Source organism: Tasmannia lanceolata, unplaced genomic scaffold, assembly GCF_043159265.1.
Source record: "Tasmannia lanceolata isolate RefF3 unplaced genomic scaffold, GAP_Taslan_0.1 ptg000020l, whole genome shotgun sequence".
NCBI classification, from domain to species: Eukaryota; Viridiplantae; Streptophyta; class Magnoliopsida; order Canellales; family Winteraceae; genus Tasmannia; species Tasmannia lanceolata.
Genome location: NW_027518697.1, coordinates 3,499,842 through 3,512,257, shown reverse-complemented (window position 1 = coordinate 3,512,257; position 12,416 = coordinate 3,499,842). Strand labels below are relative to the sequence as shown.

General features: G+C 37.3%; 1 protein-coding gene across 1 annotated transcript; it reads right to left on the bottom strand.

The window, feature by feature from the left end:
• Positions 1-228: 228 nt before the first annotated feature.
• LOC143854986 (putative hydrolase C777.06c) lies at positions 229-10,087 on the bottom strand. The gene is made up of 10 exons (XM_077365139.1): positions 9,822-10,087; positions 8,122-8,257; positions 7,407-7,534; positions 6,443-6,590; positions 6,236-6,341; positions 3,351-3,409; positions 1,344-1,379; positions 1,143-1,252; positions 832-893; positions 229-554 (listed from the first exon to the last, which is right to left on the bottom strand). The coding sequence occupies exons 1-9, from the start codon at positions 10,019-10,021 to the stop codon at positions 836-838; spliced, it is 981 nt and encodes a 326-aa protein (XP_077221254.1). The 5' UTR covers positions 10,022-10,087; the 3' UTR covers positions 229-554; positions 832-835.
• Positions 10,088-12,416: the final 2,329 nt, after the last annotated feature.

Sequence of the window (12,416 nt, the reverse complement as noted above, 5' to 3'; positions counted from 1 at the left end):
CAATCTTTCCTCGGAAAAACAACACTTTTCCTTGAGAAACAAAACCTATGAGCTACATTCATATTTCCTAAGATCTAAAACTTACAAAATTAAAAGATTTACTAGTAATCACAGAAAAAATTAAAAAGATTTTACCATTAATTAGAGAAGAAATAGATCAAAACGTAAGCTTCTAGTAGCAAGATAACAACGTAAAAACCAGGACAGTAAAAGGAAAGCAGTGAATCCAAGACCAATGCTCTTGCCAGCTTCCTCTGTATCAATTTATAAAAGTCCATACACAAACAAATGATTTTACAAACATGCCCATTGGGACTTGTAGAATTTTCAAGCTTTCAAACCTAAACACAAATCGTGATCTCTGATTAATTGAGAAACCTGTGAATTTCATGGCAACTGCTTTTGAACTTCTTTTGAATACTTTCTACCATAGCATACTTCAGTAAATGGTTTTTCCCTTAGAATTAGGGCTGTAAGAAATTTTAATATTTCTACGCGACAGATGTAACAACAGATATTTGGCTTCGGCCTTTAATTCGTCATTCAACTTTGATCTGAGAACATGCATAATGCCAATCATCGATTTCGCCTCCAAAAAAAAATCTACATCCTACTGATAATCTATTTGGATATTACATTTAGGCCTTGTTCGTTTTGGATTTTGAGAACCGAATGTGAGTCCAAAACTGATTGTTGGCCTCAGATTTACGTTTAATTTTGAGTCCAATAACCAGTTTTGGACAAAAATTGATTCTCAAATCCAGAATGAACAGGGCCTTAGTATGATTAAAGATTGGAGTACAACCATTTCCACAAGGAAATATGACTTACCTCATTACAAGTCAATGGGGATTCTCAGACCATCGTGTGCAAGCTGGACCGGGATCCCTTCTCTGAATATAGAATATTCAACGCAATATCAGTAGACTAAATTGGGAAGGCTTCATTTGCAAGTTTAATTAAAATAGTGTTCAAAAACTTTGACTAGATTAAGAATTCGATATTTAGACTCCTGAATCTGACCCAGATTGGGAAGAAACAGAAAAGCGCATGAGCCGACCCTAAACTGAATAAGCCTCACAAATTCAAATTTTACGAGTGAGTTTTAGAATATTCAGAGGTGGAGTTGTAATTTCCTATACCTTCTAGACCATTTTGCAAGTTCCTCATTGTCCTTGTGGTGATCAAATTCATGGGTCATTCCGATGAATAGAGCTCGTTTCGGACAGATCCTCTTCACAGCATCAAGAGTCTGAAAATATAACCAGCTTTGGCATAGGAAATTTTGCCCTTCAAGAAATTTAAGGTAGAATGAAATTTTAATAAATTGCAAAACTACAAACCTGAGGCAAGCATAAGTGAACATTATGAGCTCCCTTCTGCACAGGTTAGAAAAGGAAAAATGCATCAGAAAAATGCCTCGAATCACGGAATCAGAATGTATCAGGAAAACACATACTAAGCTCAAGATGAACAAACATCAGCATGAGTACAAGGAAATAATCTTATTAATCTTTTTCTATATTTTGGTATCATTTACATTATTTATAGATATATAGTTTTAGTGTAATTCTACTAGCATGTTCTACTAGCCACACGCTTCTGTATCTTATGCTATTATGAACCAGTACTTCTATAAGGGAAGTGACATATCCACCCCCTTTTTTTAACTTGGGACAGCCAGCAGCAGTGTATCTTATGACTGCATAGGGGTTGTTGTACTTCACGTGGGAAGGATTCAACGGGCCTGATTGACAAGTACACTGGAGCTGGCTGTCCCATGTAAAGAAAAGGGGTGAATTTATCATTTCCCTTCTATAATATTACATCTTTATGTATTAGAGAGAAGGTTTTAACCGAAATTCCGGATTTCGGACAACACCTAAACCGAAACGTTCCGAAACAGAAATCCCCGAAACGTAACAAATTTCGGTCGGAAATTTCAATAAAATATTATTTCTTTATTGCTTTACAGAATTTCAGCAGAAATTACCAAAATTTCGGGAGAAAATCTGACATTTCGTTGGCTTCTACCGAATTTTGACCTAAATTTTGGGATTTTCGCTGAAATTTCGGTTTCGGTGAAGACCAAAATTATAGCTGAAACCGAAATTTAAAACCTTGATTAGAGAATGACTTTAAAAATGTGTCAGAGTAGGATTTCTGGGTTTCTTATCTTTCAAAAACAGAAAAGAAAAGAGGATTTCCAGGGTACATGTGTTTGATATCTTTTCCAATGTTTATATCTGACTCAACATAGGTAGCAAGCAATTAGTAAGGGAACTCATTCAAGCAGTGTTTTAAAATGTGGATGTCAGTCAAAACGCGGCCAAAGCAAATCCTAGTTGACTTGGCACGACGTGGCCAAGCATGTAATGTTCCTTTTTAGGAACATTGATCAAGTATTATGGACCGATTGAAGAAAAGGGTCATCACAGAGTACTCGGTTGACGCGGTCATAACTCGGGAGAGCCAAAGGAGTTTTGATAGACTTTGCAGGAAAAACGTGGACTCGAACAAGAATGTCGATAAGGAAAAAGGGAGTCAACGATGATGTGGGGGACTTTTGAAACTATGCATTCTGGTATCAACTCATTGCATAGATATCAGATCCTGAATGGATTTTTTTTCAGTACAAGAGCAAAACCCAAGACAGATGCAAAGGGAATATGGTATGCAAATTATTCTACAAAAGAAAAATAGAATATCTAGTAATGTCGTAATGAATCACTGGATCCCAGCTTAGAGTAAGAATTTGAAGGAAAGGTATCCCCCTTCAAAAGGTATGTTAAGATGTCTAACTTATGGCACCCAGACACCCCAAAATAGGTCCTGTGAGCAAATCAAACCATTCAATTGAACTCTATGCCATGTTGCCCCTTGGTCACACGGGTCATATACACATGACCATTTGATTTTTCAATAATACAATGGAACAACTAGCATTGAAATAAATGAAGTCTAGCTAATTTTAAAGTTTCAGCTCAGAACACATGGGTGACTGAAGTAAGTCAACTTAGACAAGCTTCAAGTTGATCACCTTTTTATGGACATTGGTAACAACAATAGAAATGAATACAGAACCCATTTCACATGACCACTTTAAGCATAAGCAGCAATACAGTAACTTGAGAGTTTTTTTAATGGTTACTGTGACTTGACAGTTAAATCAAGAAAGAAAACTCAGAGAGAAAACCGTCGGGTTAAAGTTCAACATAGGAAAAAACTAGGAAGCATGCCATCTCATATGTTGAATAATCATTTATGATTTATGTAAGAAAGAGCAGGAATAATATCTACTCCCCAATATTAGTGAGAGACAACTATGATGGCATAACTTGTCAACTGACCTTGTATAGAGTGTCCAAGATAAGAAGATCTAGCTGTCCAGCTCCAGTCTTTGAAATAACTGCAGAAGAATTTCATTAATAAAAAAAGCAAGATATAAATTTAGATGTAGAATACAAGAACCTCCACTCATTCTAAGCAACACTGAATTTTTTTAAGGGTTTTACTTGTCTTGATATGTATCAATTTTGGCACAGAACTAGTTTCACATCTCCTTCCTAAGTATTAGATGCATATCCTCCATCTTTCCTTATTTTAGGCATTTCTCTGTGTCAATATATTTTCAGAGATTTGTTATCACATCTAGCACCTTGAAGTCGCAATCATTAATACCAACACATCATAGCTCCAAAGCAAGATAGAGCCCTATACAACTTACTAATAGGAATCCCAAGTATAATGCATAATACAGAGTGTATAATCAAATCTAGCATCTAGAAAAGGGAAAATAATAGGGGAAAAAAATGATATACATCAATTTTTACGAGTGACTGGCAGATCAAACGCTGTCATGTTGGTGAAGGATGAACCTTGGCGATGATGACAAAGTGGAGAGAAGTGCAGAAGGAGAAGTGGTGGAAGAAGCCGACAAGGAAAGTGGGGAGAGGGAAGAAGAGGAGAGCTTGTTGCCTAGGAGGAAGGAGTTGTTGCACAGAGGAGTCGAAGACGATGGTAGCCTTGATATGGACTCACATCCATGACTCCTCCATATGGGAAAGTGGTGGAGTAGGATAAGCATTAGCCTTGACATGGACCCACACCCACGACTCCTCCATAAGGGAAGGTGGTGGAGTAGGATAGGAGAAACATCCGAGTAGCGTAGAAAGGGAAGGAAAGAGAATCGATCCAGAGGCTCCAATGAGCCAGATCAAGAGGAAGAGTCTAGAGAGATGACCACGATTCCATAAGTCCATTCTTCCTTACAATATTAAATTAATTCTCAAGGATATTAATTGAAGAAAATTTATTTCAGCGTTCTTTAATTACCCATCTTATGGTTCCCTTGAAACAAAGTTTCCCAAACATACATCAAACTCACATCCTTCTTATGTAGTTAATTTGTTGTTTTGAAACGGTTTTTATGTATAGAAATACGGTGATTATCTCCTTTGCCACAGTTAATTTTTTATTTTTTCTTGGAGACGCTTCTTTCTCTTGTTATATATATATATATATATATATATATATATATATATATATATATATATATATATGAGAGAACATTTCCTACACACTTGTGTAGGTAAGTTACCTACACACTAGCTTAAAATACAGTGGGGGCCCACATTGTTTGGGTGATCCAAACAATTCATTTGAATGGTCCTCACATAGATAGGGTGTCCACAAAAAATCAGATCCATAGGATCATCCCAACCCTACGATTTGTGGAGGTAAAATGGACGTGTATAAACCTTCACAAATTAGTCCATTTTTTGCCTCCATAGTTTGAATGGTTAGGATGATCCTATGGATCTTATTTTTTGTGGACACCCTATCTATGTGAGGATCATTCAAATGAATTGTTTGGATCACCCAAACAATGTGGGCCCCCACTGTATTTTAAGCTAGTGTGTAGGTAACTAAATGTTCTCTCATATATATATATATATATATATATATATATATATAGAGAGAGAGAGAGAGAGAGAAGGGTTCCTGAGGTTAACCTCATATAGCTTATATGAGGTGGCGCTCACAAAACATAAGGGGCCCACATTGTTAGGATGATCCAAAGCATTCGTTTGAAAGGCCCCATCATAGATAGGGTGTGTACAAAAAATCAGCTCCATTGGATCATCCATTGGAACTCTATTCTCATATATATATATATATATATCGAAATAGTAACTTGAATAATAAAATAAAAATAAAAACTATATATTTACATCAGAGGACAGCTGCTGCCCAATGCCAATAGAATAAAGCTTCCCAAGAAAACCCTGATTTTTCTAACTTATTCGCGCTCCTAGGTATATTCTTACACCCCCCATGGCCCCATCATCACTTCTCTGAAGGACTCTTTTATCCTTTAGCATGCCTTCTCTTGTTAGATATGGAATGTGGTGATTATCTCCTTTGTTTTAGAAATTGTCTTTCTCCATGGGCAAATTGTGAGTCATGTTCGCCAGGTCCTCAGTCAGTGCGTGCACACTGCAAGGATGTTCGATTGAAAGGATGGTTGTTGAATCATGGAGGAAAATTGCAGGTAAACCTGACTGCATCTGGATGATATACCTAAAAAAAGGGCGGCGCAGTGCACGAGGCTCCCGCCATTGCAGAGTCTGGGGAGGTCTAGATCTACGCAGCCTTACCCCTGCTTTGCAGAGGGGCTGTTTCCGTGACTCGAACCCGTGACCACCAGGTCACAATGGAGCGAACTTACCGTTGCGCCAAGGCTGGCCCTCTAAGGGACGATATTTGTCTTAAGGACAACATATTCATAATGTGCCTCAGCCTCTCAATCATATTTCTTGTTTATTTATACATATGAATTTTAGTTAGTATGATCTTGAAAATCTGTTTAGTATTTTCATTCATAAAATGGGATCACTTTAACCCCAACTTTCGTTAATAATGACAACAATAGGAAATCCCACAAATTGATGTGTTCATACAGTATATGCCAACACTTAAGACATGTTACTGTATAAGTATGTTGTGTTATGTCCATGGAGAGCATAACAGACAGAAAATATGTTTAGATAAACAGAAATACATTAAAGTTATATAAATAACCCATAAATAATACCAAGAAAGTGTTACATAAATAAAATAAGCTTTTCGTCCTAAAAGCCACACAGTAAAAATGGTGGGCCTTGTAAAAATGTAGTATATGAATTCCAAAATAAGTATATTCAAGTGTGAAACAGAAGCAAACAAGGCATACCATATTCAGTGCTAGGAGGAAAACGTGAAACATCAGACACATATGCAACTCTAGATTTCTCTCCAAAGAGAAAGCCTAAGGAAATATAATCCTCTCCATGCATCACCTGCATTCAGAAATAAGCAATCGGAAATAAGACAATGTAGAAGACAGAAATAGCAACTAGTAAAAAGTTACAATACCACAGAGAGTATTAGGGCAACTAACTGGCAAAGGAACAAACTGTAGGCCTGATGTTATAAATTGTTTCTCACAGTGGCTCTCGATTATTCTCCAGTCTAGCTGAGCAACTCGCCTCACTTCTTGGCCTTCTTTTAGTTTCTTCTGAACCAAATATGGAAATTTTTCAGCAATGCTGTTTCCGAGGTACAGGGAACATGTGTGAGATAACAGTTAAAACAGATCATACAACTGATGGACTGAATGACTGATAAAATGACTTAATGAAAATCAGAATCATTAACAACTCCATGTAAGTCTGTCTTGCTATTAATGGAAATCCACATAGGATTGCCTTCAGCTATTTTTTGGAGAAATTTTCTCCAACTTTGGGAGAAAATTTCACAACATAACAATTCAAACGAGAATTTTCTGGAGGAATATTGCTAACGGAGAACTTTCTGAAGGAATTTAGCTAACAGAGTGTTATGAACCCAAAGTAAGGAGAATTTTCATAAAGAATATAGCTAACAGAAAGTGTTGTCCTGGTAAAACAATCACAAAAGTAGTTAACGTCTAGTCTATGTGCTCTACCAAGCCAATGCTAGATGGAAAGAACCACTAACTAATAATAATGTCTTTTTTATTTAAGTGAAATGTAATAATAAGATATAAATAAGGAAGTGAAAAGATAGAGGCCAACTACCCAAGAGGGTTATTCCTCGTCATCTCAGAATTTTATCATATTAACTAGCATTGCATTTTTTGTTAGCTAACGCCAAGATGAAGAGCATAGCAACTCAACTCAACTCAACTAAGCGTTTGTCCCAAACTAGTTGGGGTCGGCTATGAAGAGCATAGCACTGCCTCATAATAATCAACATTATTGCAACTTTTAGTATTATATCAAGAAATTTGGATATTTTAGCATGCACACTGTGAGTTCAGACAATGACGAAGGGATCTATAAAATACTTAATGTGAGACAATTAACTATAGGTGATGAAATCACCTGTCCATCGCAAATTGAGTGAGGCAAACGGGAGTGGGATCGATATCATTTGTAGGACTAAATGGTTGTACTGCACGTATATCATCCAGACCAAGAACTGCATCCGCATGTTCATGAGTCAAAATAATCTGCAATTAAGGCAAAATAAGTCAATTTCAAAATTGGGCTTCGATTACATTAAAAAATTGAAGTGCATACTGTAAATTTGTTGGCAATGATTTGAGAGTTGAACACAATGAGTATCAGGCAACCCAAAAACTGACATGAATCTTCCATTGTTAGCTAATAACATGTGTACTGAATGATACAAAATTTCTATAATTTTTTTTCCATGATACATATTGAGCAGGTATTAGATAATGCAATACTCCATTGGCAAGGGCCTTAGGAATATTGCCTCTGTTTGACAAAGTTAACTGAGGCACTTTAGGAAGTGATGAGTGATGGTATACAAAGAGGACTTTCCCATGGTACTAAATATATGGCTTTTCATCTTTTGATCAATTCCTACTAGATGGTAGGTTTGAATGGAGACAATATTTATCATACACTAATTCCTTAAAAACAGAAGAAAAAAATAGGATTTGGAAATCATCTATTCTTTCTTTTCTCGGCACAGTTAAGAGATTCAAAGGCTTTTGAATGTGAATGATGGAACTTTATACAGCTAACAAAATTAAAGACGTGAAAAAGTATTTCTAAAGATTGAACTCACAGAATCCACCCGAGGAATCTTATGGTGAGTAAACCACCGTAGTACTTGTTCCCTAAAGTTCTTTCCAACATCGATCAGTATATAGTTGTGCTCTCCATCAGCATGAGAGTAATCAATAAGGAGAGATGTATTGCACCTGGAAAAGCTAGTACCCGTAAGTTTGTGGGACATCAATGCTTCAATGCAGAGGATGAAAAAATATGAGTGTTAACAGAAACAACCCTGAATCAACATGGGCAGTCTAAGCAACCCTTTAATAATTCTCAATCCATTAAAAAAAAGGCTACGATCATCATTCTCAATACTCCTCCCACAATTTCCAAACCATGCAACCAAACACAAATGTATCTCGGGTTTTTCCAATTGTGAGTTAATAAAAGCAAAATGTACTAGGTCTATGCCTCAAAAATTACAGGAAATCTGCATCCAACACAAACCACACAGAATAAAGCCCTAGAAAGACTCGAGTTTCAACCAAACCGTTTGAACTACTCTAATGCCATGCATATGACAGAAGTTGCATAAGAAATCCCTAAAATTCTCAAATTTCAAGATCTTAAAATGCACCAAAATCAGGTATCTGAAAGAACCCGTACCATAAAAGGATAAAACAATAAAAAATAATAATCAGCATCCACTGATGTATTGTTCAAATTGAGCTCAAATCATTCATCAAAATGTGACAAGTCAGAAAAGTAGCGACCAAAATAAAAGGAAGAAATTAAATATAAAAAATCTTAAGAGCTCTCACATTTCAGCAAATTCAACAAACTTGCTGACATATGATTAAACACATTAAACCAAACCAAATTCCCCAAACCGCACTTTCTCTTGTGCTCAAATCAGACGCATCAGACAGAAATCTCATGAGATCCCACACCTAACAACTCATGCTTCAACAAAATCCATTGATCAGAGCTGAAATCGCACCAAAACAACAAATCCAACAAATTCTACACCGTAAAACCCTAAAGAAAACCTTAATTTTTATTACATTCACCGATGTTAGCACGGATCGAGTTCAGATCTCACACACACAGCACAAAATCCAACGAGACCACACAGCACAAAATCCAACGAGAAAAACACAAACATAGAATCACACAAAAGTAGCATCAAAATCTCACAAATTTCTAACTGCAGTTCCGATTTCACTCTGGAGGAACCCGATCTTAGCTCGGATCGAGTTCAGATCACATAAGCAGCAGTAAATCCAACGAGAAAAACACAAACATAGAATCACGCAAAAGTAGCAACAAAATCTCACAAATTTCTACCTGCAGTTCGGATTTCGCTCTGGAGGAATCCGATCTTAGCTTGGATCGAGTTCAGATCACATAAGCAGCACAAAATCCAACGAGAAAAAAAACATAAACATAAATCACACAAAAGTAGCCTCAAAATCTCACAAATTTCTACCTGTAGTTCGGATTTAGCTCTGGAGGAATCCGATCTTAGCTCGGATCGAGTTCAGATCACATAAGCAGCACAAAATCCAACGAGAAAAGCACAAACATAAAATCACACAAAAGTAACATCAAAATCTAACAGATTTCTACCTGCAGTTTGGATTTCGCTCGGGAGGAACCCGATCTTAGCTCGGATCGAGTTCAGATCCCATTAGCAGCAGAAAATCCAACGACAAAAAAACATAAACATAAATCAAACAAAAGTAGCCTCAAAATCTCATAAATTTCTACCTGTAGTTCGGATTTCGCTCTGGAGGAACCGAAAGTGATTGGAAGCAGACCTCGCAGGGCGGATCGGACGGCTGTAAAAGGCAGATCGCGTTCGGTACGGAGCTAGAACAACCTGTTCCTAGAAAAATCAGAGAAGATCGAGGATTTTCAGAATATAAGTCAGAAAAGCTCCCGTTCTCGAGGAGTCCTCCTTTCGCCATGTTGAAACCCTAGAAAAATGAAAGGAGGATATGAGAGAGAAAGAGAGAGAAAGAGAGCGAAAGACGGGGAGAAATGCGGGAATTTATATGGGGAATAATATTGCCTGCGTGAAGACTAACGGGTTTCCCGCTCGATTACGGCAATGAAATGTTGAGAAAACCAACGGCCAAGATATTTTTGGTGGCGCGATATATGCGGTGTAAGAAAAGTGTACACGACAATGGCCCACATTTGAGAGAAATAAAAGTGTTGCCGTATAAACCCGTATTTTTTAAAAGGTACGGACCACTCTATGGGATGGTCCAAACAGTCCATTTGTTGGGCCACAACGTAAATAGGTTGTGCCCAAAAAAAACTTTTCGATAAGATGATCCTAACCCTCCGATCATAGGGGTTTCGATGATGTCAAGTCTCTCTTTAGTTCGGAGGGTTAGGATCATCCTATGTAAATGATTTTGGCCTATTTACTTTGTGGCCCAACAAATGGACGGTTTGGATCATCCTGCAGTGTGGGACGTACTTCTTCTTCTTCTTCTTCTTTTTTTGAAAAATATAGGTTGATACCACCACACATCATATAAAATCTCCACATTTGATATGTTTGTGAGGAGATCTTATATTGTGTGTGCGTGTGAAGTTTTTAGAGGGGTTCACTTCAAAGGATGATCTGAACTGTTTACTCCATAGGATGATCCTAACCCACTGTAGTGGGACTGCATATTATAGAGACCTTTACTATTCGATAAAATTAGGGCGATGATATTTTCACCCACGCAGTACACATTCGCCCCCATTTTAACGTGATTTGACGTCAAAAAGTGTTAAAGCTGCCCACTGTTCATGTTACCATGGGGGGAGAAGGGTGAAAATATCATCTCCCAAAAATTACCTTATGGAGATGAGCCACAGAGTGCAGCTTATTTATGTTGTGCCCAACAAATGAACGGTTTGGATCATCCTATGAAGTGGGCCCCACTATACTTTTCTTGATAAATATTAGTCCCCCTCCCCTCTTTCTTGGCCACACCCTTCTAGTGAGAAAAGAGTAGTCATAATTTCTCTAAATACATTAAGTGGTGTGGCCCGGGGATGAAAAGGGCCAAATATGTCACTTCCCTAGACATGTATTCAGCGGGCCCAACTATTTAGATTATCTAAACCATTTATTTGTGGGCGGTGTCCCAAACAACGTCTCCATAGGATGATCTATCGCAAACATATCCTCCATAGGATGATATAACCCTCAGACATATTGGTGTATACAATTGATGTCTCTAGAATGATGGTATAGAAGGCTCTACCACTCTAGAGTTAAAGATCATTGTTACGTTCGGAACCGAAGATCTGTTGAACAAGTCGATGAGAACCAAATTTCTTGCTACCTCGTCCAACAACGTAAAAGGGTTATCTGAATCCCATCTAATTGAGGTTTTCATCAGTGGCCTCAAGGACGAGTTAAGTGTTGGTGTACAGAAGATGAAACCGGTTACACGTCCATAAGCATGACGGATCCTGGAGGATGTGCGTAGATTATAGGGCCCTAAATAAGGTGACAGTCAAAGACAAATTTCCTATTCCAGTTATAGACGAATTATTGGACGAATTACATGGGCCGAATATTTTTCTAAATTGGATTTGAGATCTGGGTACCATCCGATCAGGGTAAGGGAGAAAGACATTCCTAAGACCGCTTTTAGAACCCACGAAGGTCACTATGAATTTTAGGTGATGCCCTTCGGGTTGACTAACACGCCTTCCACATTTCAGAGTTTGATGAATGATGTATTTAAAGCCTTTCTACGAAAATTTGTACTAGTATTCTTTGATGATATTCTTGTGTATAGCAAGAAATTTTGTGAACACTTCCAACATTTGAGGTTAGTGTTGGAGGTCCTACGAAGCCATAAACTCTATGCAAAAGCTTCAAAGTGTACTTTTGGCAGCAAAGAGGTTGACTATTTGGGACACCTCTTTCTAGATCTTTCTATATTTATCAATAAGTGCTTTATAAAAGCGTATGTTATTGCTAATGGAAATCAAGGAAGAGACTATTTTAGAAATTATGTTTTCTTGCACAAAGGAGGATTGATCATTTCCTCGAAGTGGATCAAGATGTTGATCTTCCCTCTTATAGAAAAGAACCCAATATAGAAACTAAGAATATAGAAACCCAAAACTCTCGTATCAATCATCCTATCGATCGAACCATTCAAAAAAACAAATTAAAAAAAAAAGGAAAAAAGAAAAAAAATCATCTTAAGGAGAATATTTTGAGGCACGGCCTATGTACAGCCAGACCGACAAATGAATGGCTTAGATCATCAAAAGTAAAGAGTGATTAGAATGGAATCAAAGAAGTTTTGAGGCATACAGGAGGCTCTCTCTTGGAGTTTG

Coding starts and splice junctions, on each gene's coding strand:
- LOC143854986 (XM_077365139.1), bottom strand. CDS start 10,021: ATGGCGAAAGGAGGACTCCTCGAGAACGGGAGCTTTTCTGACTTATAT. Junction 7,535..8,121: donor AGATTCCTCGGGTGGATTCT/GTGAGTTCAATC, acceptor CCTTAATTGCAG/ATTATTTTGACTCATGAACA. Junction 3,410..6,235: donor TCCTCCTAGCACTGAATATG/GTATGCCTTGTT, acceptor ATTCTTCTGCAG/TTATTTCAAAGACTGGAGCT.